Source organism: Thermobia domestica, chromosome 9 (genome assembly GCF_964235325.1).
Source record: "Thermobia domestica chromosome 9, izTheDome1.hap1.1, whole genome shotgun sequence".
NCBI classification, from domain to species: Eukaryota; Metazoa; Arthropoda; class Insecta; order Zygentoma; family Lepismatidae; genus Thermobia; species Thermobia domestica.
In genome coordinates, this window is record NC_137462.1 from 195437064 (window position 1) to 195458818 (window position 21755).

Here is a 21755-nt window from a genome sequence, read left to right on the forward strand (position 1 = left end):
GCGTCATTGAAAAGTCCATGGCCACTCCTATCAATCTGAAACAGCGAGACGGGTGTAGAAGAAACCTAGAATGTATCAACACGCTCCCTATCCCATTTCAACATTTTGAGTTGGGCCACGTCTGGGACATTACGAGGGACCCTGAACCATTTTTTACTTCGAATCATTATACTTTTGAAATAATGATATATCCGTGTTTTTGTTTTTACACCTATTCCATCGTTTCAGATGCATACGAGTGGCCATAGACTTTGCAATGAAAATTTGTTGATATTTTGACCCATCACTATTTTGCACAGGCTTATCGTAGGGAGTCGAGACTTGATTTATCTTCTTTCATTTAATATCAACTTTCATACGATATGCAAGTTGACCCCCTTTCCATTTAAAAATTTCGAGCTGGACCCCGTCTGGGACAATTTATTTTACTTGATACGTTGTACTTTTAAAATGATGAAATACGTTTTTCTGTTTTCATATTTATCTCACCGTTTTTCATATTTTTCGGCGTTGCAACGGACTTTATGGACACGCTTAAAGATTTTAATAAAAAATGAGTAAAGTGCTGCTCCCAAGAGGAATGCATGAGACTTCCCCAATTTTGGTGACCGGTTTTTATCTTACCTTGACCCAAGCTTTCAAGAAATATATACATTACCCCCACTTTGTGGGTTCAGGTTCAAATACATCCCGGGTTAGACCCTTTTCTTGAATCACTCTTTCATCAACACCCTCTTCTTCCGTTTTGGTTTCGCAGGTATTTTTTCTTCCAAAGCACAAGCAATTACTATCGCTAAACAAGCTTCTTCAGTGGACATGTTTACGCGATCAAACTCAAAATTGAACTGAAGTTTGTGCAAACAGTTGAACCGTGAATGGCCGAATGTTTGCAGAAACCGTGGATCGTCTAGGGGACCCTAAAGAAATAAAATTAAAAGAAACGAAAGAAAGAGAACTGTATTTACGTGAGCGAGCCAGAAAACAATAGGCTCATAGTAGTATTAAGTTTGTCTGCATACCGTTCGATGGCGCTAAGGTCGACAGCGTGGCGTCTGCTCCGCTGAGTGCTTCCCACGGAAACGCATTCCATTCCAAAGTGTCGGTCGGTTGGTTAGTCTGTGATACTACCTTGTGGGAGTGAGTCAGGCAGGTGAAAATGTGTACATAAACACTATTTGTTCCCTGGTGAGGGTTGTGTTTTGTTTGTTTCCTTTAGTGACTGAAGGTGAGAAGTGTTAAAGAATGAAACATAATACCTGAGAACATTTTAAGTTTTTGAAATTTCTGTGGGGGGGATAAAAGAAAAGACCAACTACCTGGTAATGTTTGATGATCATTCTTTGTTATTCGTTATGACGAACTTCGTCATATCATTCTGCAGTAGTTGGTGTGCCGGAACATGACAGTTCATCACAAAGTGTTCTCTAAAGTGGACCAAAAACAAACTTGTGCTAGCAAAATGTCATAATTCATTTGTGTGAAAAGTTTCTTTTTTTTAATACTGTGTTAGACAAGTTTCAAACAGAAGTCTGTTACGTCATAGAAATAATATATGCAGTGGGTTGGTTCATTGAATAACTTCTCACTTTTATAAGATAATATTACATCAATGAATTTAAAGTGATACCAAGTGCCTCACTACATTTCATAATTTTATTTCCCGTTATTTTTGTATCATGAGTGACTCTCCATCGCTATGTAACTTGTCCTCAGCAACAGAGTTGGATGGAAAGCTTCAATTGCTGGAACAAATCAACAATGTGAGTAGATTCCTTTATGTTATTTGTAATTAATACTAGATTAATTGGATATGTTTTTAGTTTAGTGTGTAGTCATATAGGGGAAGAACAGGCTAATGTATCGAAATGTAAATAATTGTCTTGCTTTCAGCCAATCAATGGTGATTTTTAGATCGCCCCAGGGGGTCTTTTAATACAGGGGTGAAAGTAGTACTGTGAGAATACTGGTAATCTACGTTAAGCAGGATCCGAAATATTGTCCTGGAGGCGATTTCGTAGTTTCGGAGGGAAATCTGCCCCCTCCCCCGGATCATCTCTAAAATTCTCTCTGCTATTGGTAATGCATAAGAACCCCTTGGGGCAATACAGTATGTGTTTAGCATAATCTGCTTTCGGTGCAGGTGCATAACCTTCAACATTTAGATCCACGTCACATACAAGCGTAAGTGCCAAAATTAGACGTGTTAGAGTCCAGATCGTTCGGTATTGACTAAATATATGGCAGAAATTCTAGAAGCTTTGAAATGAGTCTTCAACTTTGTTATACAACCTATAAAATCTATGAACGTATAGGCCTAAGTCCGTTTCCAATGGGGGTCATGGGCAGCATGTTTCTCAGTACATTGGTCAGTGACGGGTCTGATCTCTATAATTTTTATAATTCTAGTACCATTTTAGATGCGTATTTAATAACACTGGAATTCAAGCATTTGCTTTGTCAAGTTTAGATAATTAATTAAACATAAAATAAAGTCCTGAAAGACAGAGATTTGCTTTCTGTACAGGCAGTGGCGGATCCAGGGGGCGATCCCCCCAGAAGAGGAAGCTTACTTATTTTGCATATATAAATAAGACCCATCTGACTTTGGAGCTCTTAAAAGTAGCTCTGAGTAGCAGTATTACATCTCAGAAATCCGTCCTGGATCCGCCCCTGTATACAGGCAATAGTTAAGAAGGAGGCACGGCGATGCAAACATGTTGATTGATTGTAGATTTTTTCTTCTTTCTGACAGTCTAATAGATGAGACCTGCTGCTTATAGTGGAATGCGAACTATACTAAGTTTTGCCGGGAGGCAAATTCATCCACCGGGTGTTGAACCCAAGATCAGAGTGATATATTTTGTGCGTTGTCCATTTGGCAAGAATGTGCACAAAAGACATGTCATTTATTTGTTTGTTTATTTTAACATTTCTTTCGTTGCCTGAAGAAGACAATCGTAAGATGTTAACACTAAGGATTGCTTTTAATTTTTGATGCATCCTCGTTGGTTTCCATTTTCTAGTAATATTCTAATCACCTGTATTGTTGGTTTGGCTGTCTGGAGTCTGTTCGGAAGTTAAGGGGTGCCCTGTGCTTCGATTGATTAGATTTACCATACAGGTGTGATTGTGTACGATGATTGTATGACTAGTTTATTTTATCCCGGTTCTTATTACCTGAACCATTTTCTTTATGGCTCATTGATTTATAGGAGTTTTTTTTTTGTTTGTTTGTTTGAAATTATCTGAAATTTTGAATTTATTTCTTTTTCAAATCTATTTAAAATGTGTCGTGACAATTAAATATTGTTCTTTGTATTTTTAATATTTAATACTCGAATTTAAAAAATATTATATGTGGGTAATCTTCTGCAGATTCCGGCCCTGGTTTAGACCCACGTGAACCTGTTTTCTCTTTCATTACCGTCGTTTAGTCTGTTAATCACAAGTATTTCTTATTTTCAAACTTTGCTCTTCACTTAATACGTAGCCGTATTTATTTGTATTGTATTACTGCAGTATGACAAACTACACACTCCCATGTTTGTAAACAACATACGGTACTGTCAGTGGCGGCGATTGGAGGTTAACAGTGGGGGGGCAAGGATGAATATTTGTGTACCAATGTTAGTTTTCCTGGTTGTTTCTAACACTGTTTGACGAAAGGTTGTATAACTAATAGGATACTATATTTTTCAGTTAAAATACTGTATATCGTATTTCATATTTTATTAAGTATATTAACAAGAGCAACGCAAGTAGATACTAGCCCTTTGTATTGTTAAACAACGAAGGTGTAAGGAGAGATTTGATTCCTTGTTCATGAACATCTTAAAATTCTATCTGGAAAATTGTGTGATTAGATTATTTAATAACAAATTGTAAAACAAATAAATAGAAAGGATAATATTAATCATAGTAATGAATAATGAGGCCTGTTTTGCAAAATTATATTTAAACCAGGGATTAATGAACAACTTACATCTTTAATTCCACACACGCTGTTATGTGTATTTTATTATTCTTACTGTTAGAAAGACAGTAAATGCTACAAGCATGCTACGACATTTAAAGAAATATTTTTGCAGCTTCCCGAAACATGTTCGTTGCCATTAGGTGCAGTTTTCACTTTCTTGAAATACATAAAAACTTAACAAAACTTAGAAACACTCCACAATCCAGTTTTACAAAATAATACTAAAACTTAGAATTATGTCGAATTCACTAAATTTAATTGTATATACACTTGTACACCCCTAAAAACGCCACTTCACTCGTATATTACACTGCAAAACAATGGAAAAGGTAGAAGTTGTTTCTTATTAGGTCTACTCTGTTTTTAATCATTTGGCGCGGGATACCTGGGTTCGATTCCCGTTGGAAGCTCATGTCGTTTGTAGGTCCTGTTTCATATACCCTCGCTGCTGAAAGGGACGTTAAACTCAAAATCAACTCTCTTTGTAATCAATATTCCATACTATTAGAAAGAGAAGACATTTCAGGAACTATCATTTTTTGTGTAATTAAAGAGTAACTTGTGAAAGACTTTTTTTAATGTTCTCTCAATTAGTTTTAAAGAGCCTGTGTAAGAAGAAATGAAAGTACGCTGGAATTGTTACGCTTTAATGGGTTAATTTTTAGACCGTTTTTCGTGGCAATTAAAACGCAATTCCTGTAGCTGTCTTAACTCCAGGGGAAGACAATCAATACGAACTCACACAACGTCAAATATTATATGGAACTATTTTTTTTCTATGAACCAGTAATACATACAAAAATTTTACATTTCGAAATGAAACTATATTCATTAGTGGGACACTTCAAAAAAGTGGGGGGGCAACTGCCCCCCTTTGCCCCCCCTAATCGCCGCCCATGGGTACTGTTATAGTATTATGTGTTCTCCTTATCAAATACGTATCCCAAGGACATTTAGAATCGCGAAACACATACTAGAACTTGACCAGAAATGAAAATATTAAGCAAGGATGGAACGAAAGGAAACGAGAAAAAGAACAATTAGCGTTAAAAATAAAGAAAAGCTACAACAAGTGTTTGGTTACTCTTTCTTATAAGAGCTTTGTGTAGTAGAAACGGGAGGGGGGCAAGTTAAAAGTGGATATTATTGTATCAGAGCATTCTGAATTCCATCTAGCTCCATGCTAATCCTATGGACTACAAATGACGATCGATAAACCGGTTCTGCGAAAGGAACGCAGATATTGTAAAATACTTTACAAGACATTATTGGATATGTACTTTTTATCATAGTTGTGGTCGTCATAATAAAAGGACAATTGTTATAATGAACAGAGGAAGGAACGTAGATATTGTAAAATCTTTTACAATACTATATATATTGTACGTGCCGGCTTGAGGTGGGCTGAATATAACTACTACAACGTATATGCATGTGGCATAAAAACTGCAGTGCATAAAACACAAGATCTTAGTGAACCAACTTGTGCTAGGTGGCCACTAAAAGCACGAATGCCATCTAACCGAGTCAGGGCAAAAGAGCCTGAGCTGGAGCGACTGGACGTGTCAGTAGGGAGCAGGCGCGTCAGCAACGGTTGGTATGTGCATGCGGAGGATAGTGAAAATAAACATTGCTTGCCTTGTATTGGCACAGCTTTACGACACATCTATAATCCCTTTGTACTCTTTCACATAGCATTTCACTCCATCATGTCTTATGGAGTACTGCATGGTACAGAGCGGCACACTTTCATTTCGTATTTCTACCTTATTATAAATTAAGATCCCGACATATTTTAATTGATTGTACGATCCTGTTGTGAGATTAACATCTTTTTCGTGGATTTTAAAAATTTATGCCCCCCACAAGATAAGATTGCGACCACAATTTTGCACCGTTTGACCACATCCGACTCTCCTCTTTTTCCCACTCTACATTTCTGTATTTCGCTCTATTACTGCAGCATACTAGTTTAGTTAATAAAACAGTGGGTTTGAAACACTGCAACATTATGCTCTATTGCCTCTTTACATAATATCGAATCTTAGTTTTTCTTCGTAATTAATCACCCTACACTTGTGTCCTTTATTACGATTTTTTCCTGCTGACATTTCGTCTGATTCTGTTCATTTTTCCGTAAATTTTGTATTTCGGAGTCATCTGCGACAGTTAACTCTTGAATTTATATATAATGCATTTTTTTTAATGCATGGGGACTTTGACTGGACTTGCAAAAATCAGTAAAATCACATCCATTCAGTTAATTTCAAAGAAAACAGGTAAACGATTGCCCGTATAATTGAATGGGTTATAAAATTAAGATGTTATGGGTATTCTGTACTGCTAATCGGAACGGCTGGCAATGCTTTGTAATATAGTGTATGGTGATTGATGAAATGCGGAGTACATCACTAAGTTGCGGTGTAGGTGCGTTTGTTACCATTTTAGGACTAGCTCGGGAGAGTAATGCTCCCGGAAGTAGAAACGAGAAACACAATTCTGTTTGGTTGGCGTTATCCACTTCTTGCCACGTTGCATTAAAATAGCAAAAATCAAACGCTTGTTACTGTCGGCCTTCGTGGCCTAGTTGGCTAGCGCTATATGATAGTAATAACTCTTTTGGCGTGAGTTCAAACCCGGCCCGAGGAGTTTCTTTCTTTTTTTTTTTTTACATTTTATAACACTTATTAAATTAAAATAATACGAAAATAATACTTAAAAAAGTGATTTGTTTACTTTTGTGCAGATAAGTAGTTGTAGTACTTATGCCCTTGTACTCCATGATACTCCTTGTACTCGTTTTGTTCCCCTTGTTCATGATATAAATATTGTGACAAACTTAAAACAACTGGCTAGGATAGCGCGTAAAACAGCTGGCTAGAGTAGCGCGCGGAAAAACGTACTTTCGGGAGTTTTACTCTCCCGAGCGGGTCGTGCCATTTTTACTTCGCAACAGTGCAAAGCGGACTGACGTGATAACGCTGCAACCAGGGTTGCCACACTCGAGACTCGCTATGATGCCAAACACGGGTCTGAATTATGCTAGATTTTTGTAAATTATACCAGATTTTCAAATTATCTTTCCTAACTAATTTTAAAGACTATAACTAATTTACTTATTTTCATTATTTTAATGGAGTATATTAACTATATTCATGTGTAAATTTAATATGACGCTGTTAGGAATGATCATAAATGGCACGTTAAAGGGGAGGATGGTCGAATTTATATTTTATGAATGGATAAGATTTTAAGAAATATATATACAACATGCCGCTTCCGACACAGTCCTGAAGCATTTCTTTTAGTGTATTACTAGTTGTCCCATCCATAAACGATCCTAATTCCTGACTTTTTGCCCTCTACAACTGAATTCTGGCCAAAATTGGTTGTCATCCATTCAGTAGTTGTTGAGATCTATATTTCCCGAATGGACAGAGTAAATATATAAGGAAGCTTTTAGTAAACCGAACTCCTTAAAGATTTGTTGAACTTTCATGAAATGTCGATCTTTAAGATATAACTATCATTCCAGTTCGTTTATGTATTATTAATATATTTTAGTTTTATAACAAATCACTATAGGAAATTGCATACCTTAGGCAAAGAATAGTATTTTAAATCAATATATTTAAAAATATATGTATTTTTCACCACCAATTGAAAGTATATTAGTACATAATGGCGTCATTGTTCATCTATATCCCTTTTTTTTCTTACTCTTCTTCTTACTTGCATTTTCCATCGTTGCCAATAGCAGAAATTATACAATATCATTCGTTGTACTCGTTGTACATATATCGTTGTATCTTATATTTTGGAATGAGAAATTATTAGGAAAATTCAGAGAGATTAAAAGAGAGAGAAAGCAAGCGAAGGACAGAAATGTAAATAGGAAAAGGAATAATGTGGAAAATAAGGAAGTTTGGGATATTTTTTTCTGTAAAATAAATAAATTTGAACAAGAATAATTGGAAAATTATGAATTATGGTTTTATTCTTTTGGATACAAACATTTTTGTATATATCTGATGTCTCTTTTCTTTTCTTCGCGTCACGTGCGAAATATGCCTGGACTCCTGAGTGAGAGAAGTAGCAGTCATACTGTATGTAGGAGCACGATTGGAGCCGGTCTCTCTATAGCTCTTTCCCATACGGTAGCATGTTATAATAATTATATTACTCTGGGTTGAAACCCCCTGATTTTTAAAAGTTGAGAGCACCCTTGTCAGTCGTATGGTGCTGTTTGCTTTCTTATTGCTGGCTGTCGCTGCAAGTGATCGACTTACGTCTATACTGTAGGTAGATAATTTCTGCGTTTGTTCAAGGACATTGATTGTGTCGACAGTTGTCTATTGATTTATGTGAAGCAAGCAGAACCAAGGTTAGAATCATATTTCTTATATATATGACAGCGTTAATTTCATATGATACGGAGTTGACAGGAATTAGCAATTCATCTTTACATTTATGTTAGAAATGTAATGTTTTTTTTCTCTTTCGATTTGGATATTGTAAGTTTCTCTGTGCTGTGAAAAACCAGTGGCGGTATCATAGTCTCTAGTGTGTTAGGTCAGGAGGTAACTACGGCCTTTGCGATGAATAACCATTAGGTGTTTGAGTTTTCTGTACGTATTGTGACTACTTGTCATGGTCGTTCCTGTAGTTAATTCTACCAGAGGTTCTTTCGTGTCCAAGTCAAGTGCAAGGCTACGAAAGAGTTATATTGTTGTGACGGGTTGGTATTTCTTGTGCTCTGCTTGTTAAGTAATCTCGGCTGCTCGAGGTGGCCCAGTCTTGTAAATTGTGGGATTTCAGAATGGCAGGAAGCGAAAACTCATTGCATTCTTCGCCTGATCCGGAATGTGAAATAAAAAGAGTTTTAGGGAACAGTCACGGTTTATAATATGATGGCAGTTGGAAATCAATTTCCAGAATGACTTTTAATGCATTTTCGGGGGCCGTGGTGAAATAGTGATAAATCACTTGCCTCTGCCGCGTGGGGTAACTGGTGCGATTTCAGCTCTCTCCAAATTGGTTTTGTGGTGGACAACACCGTTTGTATTTTCTCGGGATTCTTCCGTTTCCTCCCTTTTTCGTCAATCCATTATTATTATTATTATTATCCCTCATCGTCACAGACTCCCTTATCCTCGGAGTATAATGGTAGGTTGTCAAGACTCACTAAAAAGTTACAGTACTTTGGACGGATCCAGAATCAGAGAGGAAGCAATGGTTTGTTGGACACACCCGGAAAATCTAAAAGTTTGTGTCTATGGGCCACACTTGTTTGTATGGGTGTCTTTTATTGCTCGGAGACACGCAGAGGTATACCAGTGATATATCTGCTTTTACAGGTTGATATATCGAATGTTGTATCTAACGCTATGCTATATCTAATCAGTAATGCGTTTTTAGTAATTTTACTCCTTTCTTTCTACTGAAATTTTAGTGTTTTATATCTGAATACAGGCGAAGAATTGTGAATGGCTGATTAAATTTCCATTCAACGTGATGTTGAAAAAATTGTCAACATACAGAGAAAGGACGTATCATTAACAAATTCTTTACAGCACATTTTATTATATCTATGGTTTGAGAATTCTCATTTAGCATTGTGTTCAGTTGGGTGGAACGGTATGGAATAATGTATTGAATGAATAATAACTTATGGCTATTTTTTTCCTGTCAATATATGGAATGTGTATGATAATGCGTTGCATTTCACAGCGTTGTACGTACAGTGATTTAAAATTTCTTAATGTAGACATTGGTAACCATAAACACTTTCGGATTTATTTCCTTATAACTTAATTTATTATTTTTTAACTGTACATCGATAATGTATTGATGTAGTGTGCGTATCGGCAGACATCGGTACGAGCTTCCTAGGTGTAGGTTGTATGAACAAAAGGAAAGATAATGAAGTTCATATCCTGATAGGATATTAATTTCTGTTATCAAGGTTGGTTTCTATATGTTTCCGCTATAATATCTAACTTTTAAGTAGCAACCAAGGAAAGGGGCAGGAACCGTGTAAACCTAATACTAAGTCCGTGTTTGAACAAGTTAGTAACGAATCGCGAATAGCAATTTGTTTGTGAATTTGTGTTTAGCGTAATGTAATACTGAGGTTCACAAGTGAATCTTATTATTAACGTGGGCTCCAAAGCGCTTCCTTCAGGAGTCGAACCCAAGTTACGATAATTATATAGCTACAAGGGAGTTTGGTAGTAATTATTGTCACAATTCATAATTACGTTATATTTCCGTATTTATTAGGTTTCTATTTGAATATTATTTGGACAAGTATTTGTGAGAATGCAAAAATCCTCATTCGTGTAATACTAGCTGTAAAAATCTGGTGTTGCCAGGTCTTAATTTAGAATCTGGATAAGAAGGGTGGAAGAAGAATGTCTTTGAAGGAATGTCTCCATAATCATTTCATTGCCCAGGAGTTTATACTCTTCTTTTATGTAAGTTCGCGTCAATATAAATGACAAAGAGCATCTCCTTTATCATGTTTCCCTGGTTCAATCCTTTTTTTTCCTGATTCTATTCCTCTCCAAGTAAGTTTGTGGTGGAAAACATCGTGCCCGTGGGTTTTCTCGGGGTACTTCCGTTTCCTCCCACTTTCTCATTCCATCAGTTCTTTCATCAGAATTCACTTATCTTAATCATGGCTTTTCTTGGCCTAAACAGCATAATTCTGGGACTAGAATTTTTCTTTTTAAATCCAAGATGTCATGTTGGTTGCATACAGACAAGGCGTTCGAAATATATATCGCACATTCGGTGGAAGGCTGTTACAAGTCAAAACTATAGTTTTGTGGGAACATGACTTTTAAAGTTTATTCTATCAAAATCGCTCCATGGAATACTGGTATTTCTGTCATCTAAGGGTTCATTTGTTTAGTTACGTTTATCCGAAAATACCACCAGGTAGAGCTCGCTTCTCTCTCTCTCTCTCTCTATCCTCTTTCGAGCGATGATAACTCAAAATTTCCATTTTTTTGAATTGTAACACTCTTCCATCGGGTGTGCGATATATTAAATCCGTAAATTTTCGAATAGTTAAAGATATGCAGAACTTTTTACCCTCCTGATGACCCTAAGCTGAAAACCGAAAACAAACTGCTTCGTATGCGGTTTAGATCTGGTTAATCTCTATTTGGGTGCAACATTTGGTGGCTCTAGGTACTCCTTTCTATGAAAAAAGATGATGATATATACACAAACACATTTTATTATTACTACTATTAAAGATAGTTTATTCTCTTTGGTTATCTGGCATGGGAAAATCCGGGTTCGATTCCCGGCGGGAGATCATGTGGTTCGGATTCCACGTTCATCAGTAGGTCCTCCTCATATAGTCACGCTGCTAAAAAGGGACGTTAAAGTCAAAATCAACGCAACTCTCTTCGGCCCATCATTTTATAAGGAAACCTCGTATGATGGGGCTTCAAGGTCCTGCCGCTATTGGTTTTATACCCTTAGATGAACGTTGTTCTTTTAATAAGCAATACACAATATCCTTTTTAATTATTTTCAAGTGTGGTTGTTTAGGATAAAGAGGGTTGAGATTCGTGATTTCTTTTAACGAAATAGTGTAGATTCTCTATTAGGTTTAAAAACGTAACGAATTGTTTTTCCTTAAGCGTGACGATAAAGAGCAAAAGATTACTTCGTCACGTTTGTTATGTAAATAGGCTATAATAATTGACACTTCATGAAAGCTTTTTGCAAATATATAATTTCTTGTCTTTTAATCGAATCATTTTGTGCCACCAAGGCTAAAAATGTGCGTTCATTTATTTTCACGCTTTTATGCATTTTAGTTTTGTGCATTTAAGCTATTTGTGTGCTTCTTGCGTTCAGTGTCGAGACTAGGTCACTGGAACGAATTAATTGTTTTCTATACTGTTGCTACTACAGCATATTATAAAAAAAAATAAAAAAAAAAGGTACAAAACATCACACGTGTGTTATGAGTAGACAATGAGAAATTGGAGTTTACTTTAAAGTGACTCCCGAAAGGTGAACTTTCATTAAGGCCACGAAGCTGGTTATGTGAAGTTATGTTTATCTTCTGATTTGAAGTCAGGACTAAACCCTGTACTGAAAACCAGTAAGGACAGGTCCATCGTATATTACTTTTGATGGGTCATCAGGGTAAAAAGATGCTTTCTCTATACATGTAGGAAAATTGATACAAATGGGTTTTGTTTTAAAAGATGAAACAAGTTAAAACCGGTTGACATAATTAACATGTTATTGGCGACAGCTTGAACAAAGTATCTGGCATCTGTTTTCACTTTTTTTGTTGTTGTCATTGAATTTCGTTACTTATGTGACCGGAATATATTAATTTTATTTTATTGTTCTCATGCTTGGCATAGAATGTGGTTACACATACAAAATAATGAATGTTGTAGCTTGTAAATAGGTGTCTTTTAGGGATGTCAGTATATATATTTTGTTTAACTCTTCCTTCCGCTTAAACTTCTCATTAAATACATCCGAAACATTTTGTTTTAAAATGTAGGCTAACAGACGTGTGCTCATGTTCCTTTACCATGTTACAATGGGAGATAAATAATATTTCCCTGTTTGACGGCTTTCAAATTGCTGGGAAAGTCAAGAAGTGGTACATGAAAGATAGTGAATAAGCTTGTGTTGAGCTAAAGATTAGGGGATGCGATCTATTCGATCGGCTAACGGCTAGAACATACGAGGGTTATTGCAAAAGTCATGGCAACTATTTTTTTCCTCGAAAATGGTAACGAATAAAGAAATTCTGAAATATGCAAATGGAAGGTTAGTTCATATGTAAACATTACATGGAGAGAGATGGATGAACACACACACCACCATCAAGATATAGCACGAGAAAAAAGATGAACGAAATTTTGTCATTTCAAACGTGTTCTATTGTCAATTGCGACAATACACAATAATACATGGCAGAAACGCGTACCTGTAAAAAAAAAAAACTAACTAACTAACTCTATGGCCTATGGAACCCGGAGGTTCAATGCCGCGTTCACAAAAGCTCTCCACTGACTTCTATCCTTAGCTAACTGCATCCAGTTTCTACTTTGTATTCCTATCTCTGCGAGATCCATCTTAATATTATCCTCCCATCTGCGCCTAGGTCTTCCTAATGGTCGTTTTCCTATGGGTCTTCCAGTCAAGACTTTGAAAGCGTTTCTACTTTCTTCCATTCTAGCTACATGGCCTGCCCACCTAAGCCTCCTAGACTTGACGACCCTAACAATGTTGGGTAAACCGTAAACCGTATAAACTATGTGAAACGCGTACCTGTGACATCTTAAAGTCCCTCGAAGTAGTCTCCCAAAGAATCCATCGCACAGTGCCAACGTTGTGGAAGACGCCGAATAGGGCTACCCATAGCCTCACCTTGAGCGAATCTTTGGATCTCACGCTTAACTGCTGTGGCAGTCTTCACGTGTTCGAAAGCTTGTTCCACGCAATGGCTCTTTCAGCTTTGGTATGAGGTCATAATCGCAAGGTGATGTCTGGCAAATATGGTGGATGCTGTAAGATGTCACAAGTTGCTATTCCTGCCCTGTACTATTGTGTACTGTTGCAATTAACAGTAAAAGACGTTTGATGCGACAATTTTTTTTTTCGTCATTTTTCTCCTGCTGTATCTTTATGGTGGTGTGTGTGTTCATCTCCCTACTTGAATTCTTTACATATGAACTAACCTTCCATTTGAATATTTCAGATTTTTTTTTTATTCGTTACCATTTTCGAGAAAAAAATAGTCGCCATGACTTTTGCAATAACCCTCGTATAAACAGTGGTAATCAATGAGTTCATCACTGAGGTCATGTAGGACGGGACGTACTTCTGTTTAAAGTGAGATTCGTATCGGTAGTTAGATTTATTGCAAGGCAAGTGCTTTTATCGGAACTCGAACTTGGAACCGTGGGTGGAGAAGGCCACCAAATTGCCCACACCCTCATAAGACAATAGTTTCTGGCTTCTGTTGTTGAAATAGTGACTGGAACAAGGTCATTTCGGAAGGAAAATGAACTGCAAGCAATGTTTCCTAATAATTTCCATGATTTAGGATAAGTATGTTATTTTCGTTGGTAGGTTGGTTATTTGATTTAGAATTTAGTGTGTCCCGTTCAGGCACTACGAGACGTAGGTCTACAGCTTAATACAGGGTGTTACTAAATTTGTCACAATATTTTGGGAATTGATTCCCCACATCAAAATAAGAAAAAAGTTCATATGGATCTGTGGTCGGAAGTGCATAGGTTCGTAGTTGTAGGGTGACGATGACGTGGAAAAATTAACTTTAAGGTTCCATAGTTCCACTACTATAGGAACGATCGTAGTGGGGGTCAAGACATCACTGAGGAACTAGTATGTGAACAATTTAGATAGCCATCTTTCAGAACCTCACAATCGTGCAAATAGTGGAACATTCTTAAACATGGATGTTTGGATAGTAAACATACCAGTTCCTCAGTGATGTCTTATCCCGGCCACAATAGGTCCCATAGTAGTGGAGCTATGGAGCTTTAAAATTAACTTTTTTCACATTTTCGGCACCCTATAACTCTGAAACAATCCACTTTTGAGCACAGGTTCATATAAGCTTTTTTGAACATTTTTATACACATTTTTTAATACCCTGCATAGAACCCAAGTCGAAAGAGCTTCCACAGAGAACCGAAACCGGGTCTTTCGCGCCGAAGTGGTGAGCTATTTTTGTGCTTGCGGAAAAAACGGATTTTTGAAATATTATGTAAGAGAGACTTTAGGGAAATGAAGTCCCCACACTTACGCCCTGTAGGCTTAAACGGAGCGAGGATTCATGGAAGTAACTGGTTATGATAGGATTTGTGCAATGTGAGAGTGTGGGTGGAAAACAGTTAATCTCGAGAAAACCACTGACACGGACACGGCGTTGTCCACCACAAGCTCATATGCTCTAGAATTGAACCAGAGACCCTTCGTACCAGAGGTTAGTGTTGTAAGAGGGATTTTGGAATGAAAGTAATGGGGAAGGACTCTATAGTACTGTTTGTCTTCGAAACAGACCTGATAGGTGACTTTTATTCCATTTTCAGGTGTCAGTAAGCTATTTAACAGATTATTAGTTTCGAGGAAGAATCTTTTTTTAAAGAAAAAATGAAGTTAGGATGCCCACCTTGGTCTTAAGTGCGCATCTGGACTGATTGTCACGAAATCGTGAAAAAATTGATGCGAAGAACAGAATGATAAAAAAAATAAAATAAAATAAAATAAAATAAACTGCATTGATTAAGTATAACATTCTAGTTTATGGGTTTATTTGCTTCGGCATTCCCGAGTCTAAGATATAAGTAAAAACACATTAAGAACAAATATTAAAGAAACTGAGTCTACTTTCTGGATAACAATAAGAAATGATATAAAACGCAATGAACTGTTCAGTAGATCCTGTATACCTACTTTGGGCCACTCTGTATTGATTACTGATGAGTTATTTCTGTCGCTGGAGTAGAGCACCTTCAGATAGGAAGAGCGAATAGTATTTGAGAACAATTTACTTTTTGGTAGGATTTTCTTTTTGTTTATTTTTTAAAAAGAACTTTTTTTTTAAAGTAATTATCGTAATATTAGTTTTAGCCAGATTGATTTTAGTTCCCCGCAATTTTATATTGGTATTGATGGGAAAAATATTCATTTTAAGTTCAAGAAAAAGAATTGGAGGCTGTCAATAAAGTTTTATAATAATACATCCGTATAAGCTGTTACGATTTTTATAATCTACAGGGTGGCCCAAAAGTAGATATAGTACCAAACTGCGTTTTATATAATTTCTTATTGTTATCCATCAGGTAGGCTTAGTTTCTTTATTATTTGTTCTTAGTATGTTTTTACTTACATCTTAAGCTCGGAAGAGCCGAAGGAAATAAAACCATAAACTAGAATTTTATACTTTATCAATGCAGGGGTGTATACCTACTTTTGGGCCATCCCGTTTGTCTGCGTGAATTCTTGATTAAAGTGTCTGATATGCAGTTTACTAGCATTTTATTGATTTATTTATTGACTATGTTTAATCTGAGTCAATAAGTAAATTTATCAAGGGCTACATGTGGTATGCGAACAACTGTTTGAGAAACAATGATATACATAATACGTTATGTATAACATATATGGAAATTTTTCAAGTCTCTTTCGGCAATAGGAAGTTAAATAGAAAGAAATACTTTTATGCGGATGACGACTAAGTTAATCGTAGATTACAAGAGCAGTGTAATAATGCATAAAATAATCGAGGACTAGTTATATACTACAATCCCAAGCACAACGTTTTGTCGATTCTTTCGCTCTTTAGTTTGTTTCCTGTATGTCAATGTTTCGGGGAAATTTTTGCCTGAGTTACCTAATAATTGAGAGGTAAAAAGTTGTGGAAAAGAATTCAAGTTGTCATGTGCCAAACGATAATTTGTACTGCAGTTATTCCTTCCCCTCCTCTCAAGATAAGAGGTGCAAACCTGTTCGTACATAAGAGAAAATAATCAGGATCTTCCACTAATATTCATGTCATAAAACTTGAATTTCTCCTCTACTTCCTTTAAAACATGCCAATGATGTTATTAACAAATAGTTCTAAGCAATTTGGATGTGAAATGAGGAGTAAATGGGTTTTAGGACGTCAAGATTATAGGTGCATTTTTTTTTTTTTTTTTTCCTTAACGCTGAATCTGGGAATGAAGTCTTACAGAGCAAGTCAATGTTTTCTGATATTTACATTCGTTGTTTCAAGATTGTTTTTCAAACTACAATATTTTCCCTTCCCTTTGTACGTAATTGCTATAGGTCCATATATGTTATACAGATTGTCTGTTGGATGTTACGTCCGTTGAGTTCACACTATTTTGGCTACTGTGGCGAATCAATATTCAAAATTTCGTCTGACCGTGAATTTATTTGTGACCTTTTCTTTTTTAGGAACACTGGCTGATTTAAAGAAAATTGTCATGATGTTAATGGACGGTATAGTTATTTTGGCATGCGAAATTTAGTTGATATTGGTCAAGGCTAAAACCCAAATCCGTTCTTCCATCCATTCGTCCGTGCACTTTTTGCATTCTTTGGGAAAGGCTCAGCCAGTATTGACCAAAATTAATACGTCGGTAGTTCATTACCTACTTAAATTGCCTATCTGATTTGTCTGGTATGAGTCGTACCCTAAAACCGATAACTTGTATGTCAAATGTGGCGTTAGGAATAAAACTAGGACCATTTGAAGTAGTAAGATACTAATGAGTTTACACTGATCAATATATATATTCTATGTATGTATGTGTATGTTCGTAACATTATATGATCCCATATTACTGTCATTGCAGATAAATTGGGGCGGTAATTACTGGGAGTCAACTGAAAGGGGTTATTTTCAAGCTTCAGTTTCTTATCTGTCCAATGATCGCTGAAATAAATACCACAATACTACATTTTAATTGATTGAGGCTTAACGTTCTATTCAGAGCTGAGGCTATATGAGCTGGGAACTGCTGTGGTCCGAACCAATGCTGTGGATACATGAGAAATTGATCCGTCAGTAATGTCAAATTATGTAATTCAAGCACTGATGTGTGTGTGTGAAATGAATCCCGAGATGACAGTAGTATGCTCTCTCCAGGATACAGGACATGCATTATCCAAGTAAACACAAGTTTGAAAATACAAATACTATAGCTCAGCTCATTGGTAAGATTATTCCTCCCATTCCAAATTACTCATCATGCTATTCTTCTTTCGACTTAAAACTGACAAAATACAAATACTTTGGACAAAGTAGCATCATGGTTGCAAGTTCGGTAAGGGGAGGGGGTCAAGATTTTTTTCAAGTAATTTTAGGTCAAGGGTAACCTTTTGGGTCAATAGCGACCGAATTTGGATCAAGGGCCGATTTCACTATCTTACTAGGAAAGACCCTTTGGGTGTCTCTTCCCTCTCTTTGTCCCCAATTCAGGATTGCCCATGGAGGTTCACAGGCTGTGAGGAAATAAGGCTTTACATTCGCTCAAACTTCGGCACATGAATGTAGGGATTATGTAGTTAACACCACGCTTCAGCAATCTTTACCTCCCAGGCACAAGAGTAGAATGAGTTGGGAGGGACAATCAGAAACTAAGATTACAAGGTCGATATTTCTGGATATTCGTCTGTTACAGAGAAATGAAGCGTATGCTGTAATTTTAGTACATGGAGTTGGCAATTGTGCAGAGTTTCAGCTACCCTTCACCCACAGCGCTAGTTGTGTGTAAACAGAAATGGCGACTTGTTTGGAAAACTGGTTTCGCGAAGAAGTCCGCTCAGTTATTCGATTTCTGTGGGCGAAACATGTAACGGCGGCTGAAATTCACAGGCAACTGTAGAGGTTTACGAAGAGACTGTAATGTTTCGTCAGCATGTCGCAGAATGGTGTCGAAAGTCAACTTGTGCCCTCATATAGCCCAGAAGACCACCACATTTTAAAAGACGTTTCACTGGGACATTATCGATCACCCTCTCTACAGCCCGCACCTCGCTCCGAGCGACTTTCACCTGTTCCCGTACTTGAAAGAACACCTAGAAAGTCGTCGCTTCGCTTCAGACAAGGAGGTGAAAAACTTCGTGACAACGTGGCTAAATACGCAACTACAGGATTTTTTATGGAGACTGTATCGAAACATAACTCAATGTATGCATTATCTGTTGGCTGTATTGGTTGTATGAAGTAATGTATACGCGTTTTACTGCAGGCTTTGCAAGCTTACTTTTTGATCATTCCTCGTATCAGCCAATCAATCCCTCCTTCACCGGGAATCAATACGCCATCTCGTCTCTATAGGTAGGGTCATCCCCTTTAGTAAACCCGAAGTATGACGTAGTTATCGTCGGTTCCTTATACCCAAATTTGTACATGGAACAATTTATTAAGAATAATAGAAAGAAATACATGTAGGTTACTAAATAAAAAATGATGCCAACACTAGAAATAGATAAGTCGTGGCGTCGGCGTGTTGGCAGTTAATGTGACAGAGATTTAAAACATCGAACCGGTACGAAGAATAACATCATTGGCGGTGATACATGAAGAAAATTTTCAGTGATAGAATCATCTCGATAGTCGTAGGTACACATTGTGAATAGAAATTTACAAATATCGCTAAGAATTTCTGCTGCATATTTTAGTATTTTGGATGATAATGTAGCATCTCGCCATGTAATGCGTCCCTCTTGGCTATTTCGGAACTCTTCTATAAGCTGTTGTCACTTCTTGGAAATTGTAAGAAAAAAAAGTGTTCTTCGCATAGCCTTTGTGTTGCATAACTATTTGACAGTGTGTATCGAACTTGGGACAGTATGACGCTTTGGATACTTTTTTTTTTATTTGCTTTCTTTACGTCGACTCTTCTTTCTTTCTCTTTCTAAAGATACCGGTAGACTTAAAAGTTTAATCTTTCAAGAATCAATCTTTAAGAAGAATTAGTGTGTTTTGCTCCAGTAATAGTTAACGGTACGTTTAATTTTTGTTGTTAATACATTATTCCAAATGTAAACCATCAAGCCACCAGTTCTTTTTGCCTTTTATCAAGTCTCTACTTAACGTCAACGAGATTTTCTATTAATAAATAATCTGACAGAAGATTTTTAAGACTAATGTCTTGACAGGTAAATACTGGCAATAGCTTCCGCATTTTAATTCTTTTGTTAACTGTGTCAGCTGATGAGGAACACGTATTTCTTTAGATATACATTTATATTTTTTTCATAAAATGAAAGACGCGACGATCCATGTATTGTTTTTATTATATCTGTCAAACAGAACGCATATTTGTATATTTCAATTTCCATGTGTCCGTTGAATGTCCTACTAACGTAGAAACGCGGAAAATGATTTCACAGTACTCTTTCTTTTTCACACTCCTACTAAAGACGTAGCACCTGAAATAACTTTTCAAGTATCGATCTGTAGATACTCTATATTCGTTTACCGAGGACGTTCCTCTGACCCACTTTTACTTCAGTTTTAACAGTGGTTGGACATATTTTCAGTTCTCAGGTGTCTAAGTGGTTCGAAAGTTGTTGGTTTAGATTTACGTTATAGACTTAAAAGATTTCTTGTGTTTTGTCCATGTGTTATGCCGGTAAATTGTTTCTGGGGCTATTTGTCAAGATTAATTAAGTTTGTTTCATTGAAAAACGGTTAATCGAGTGATTTCATGTATCTAAGTGGTCCACGCGTTTGCCTTCGGCGCGTCTGCTTCGAGAAAGTCAATAGGTATGAAAAGAATGGATTAAAGATTTTACATACGGCCCCCATATGAGATTAGCAAATTCCTCCCCCTCCCCACATGTTACTGCAGGCAATATTTTTTTGTTCTTCGTTCTTCATCTTTCATATGGGATTCGTCTCAATTCGAAGTCCCACATGAAATTCGAATGCCTCGTACGGACTCCTTAGTAAACCACCCTCACCTCATGAACTCCCTTGTGGCTAAGCGGTTGACGTATGCGCCTTTTACGTAGGAGATCTGGGTTCGATTCCCAGCGGGAGCTCTTGTGGTTCGGATTTCACGTTAAACTGTAGATCAACGTCTCATACAGCCTCAGTGCTGAAGGGGACGCTAAACTGCAAATCAAAATGACCCTAATCTAATTTACTTCCATTTTGGGTAAAACAACTAAAAAGCGTTAAACACTTGTTCCATTTTAAATGAAACATCCAAATACAGTTTCATCCTTGTCAACCTACGGTATACCGAGAAATGGACATCTTTTTATAATAACTACAAGCTTTATTTTTCTCCCTTCTACGTCGTAGTTCTAAAACTTCTCTCTTAGTGATCTCTATGTACGGCGCAAGTCTAAACACTAAAGTTTCCCACTTAAGCAGTTTGACCTGGACGTTGATTATTGAGTCAGAAGCTATTAATGTACCTGTTTTTTGTATACCCTGGGGAATATCGTTTCTGCTTCCAACACCTTCTGCGTAACCACGACCAGGAATAAAATATTGTGGGATGAAGTCTTGGCCAAAATTTGTAACGTTGCACTGGGTAAAGTGGCATTTCAAATCTCTCTGTAGTGTTTTTTTTTTTCCTACTACCGTAATAACTATCCGTATTATTTTTTCATTCGGGTAGGATTTTGTGTTCCAAGTGAAGCCCAATGTCTGGACTGAAGGTAAAGACCACCTTTTGGTCGCCTTTACTCGCAAGATTATCCAAGATACCCATTTTAAAGAGACTGACTGAGCCTTAGCGTTACATTGGAAAGAGAGTGAGTCGGAAAAGATTTCGCCCCCACCTGCGTTTGAAGCCTGGCCGCGACTCTAAAATTAAATACGTAAAATTTTGTACTCTTAGTTCCATGTAGTAATTGTATTTAATAATAACTAAGTGCGCATGCATACGAGGCTTTAGCCTTTCGGCGAAATCTATGATCTCTCCGAAATTTCCATTTTATATATATATATATATATATATATATATATATATATATATATATATATATATATATATATATATATATATATATATATATATATATATATATATATGTATAAACGTTCAGATCATGTGTTTGTTTAGCGGCGGGTTCAATGTACGGGCTTTTAGATCACGAGACGAGAAGTACTTTTTTTGAAATTGAGACGAGACGAGGAATCTCGTCTAATTTCGGGAACAAGAGTCAAGACGGATCGAGAAATTTCAAGATTCTCACGAGCAACACTAGTTCATTCACATTTTAG

The 21755-nt window shown here is 36.7% G+C and overlaps 1 protein-coding gene across 2 annotated transcripts in view; it reads left to right on the top strand.

Annotated features, from left to right (window-relative positions):
• The first annotated feature begins 1078 nt into the window (after positions 1-1078).
• Positions 1079-21755, top strand: part of LOC145660516 (uncharacterized) — a 302611-nt gene continuing 281934 nt past the window's right edge. For both annotated transcript variants that reach the window (XM_081725683.1, XM_081725682.1), the window contains exon 1: positions 1079-1760. In XM_081725683.1, coding sequence (XP_081581809.1) covers positions 1677-1760 — 84 coding nt within the window. In that variant the 5' untranslated portion in view covers positions 1079-1676. The remainder of the gene's footprint in view (positions 1761-21755) is intronic.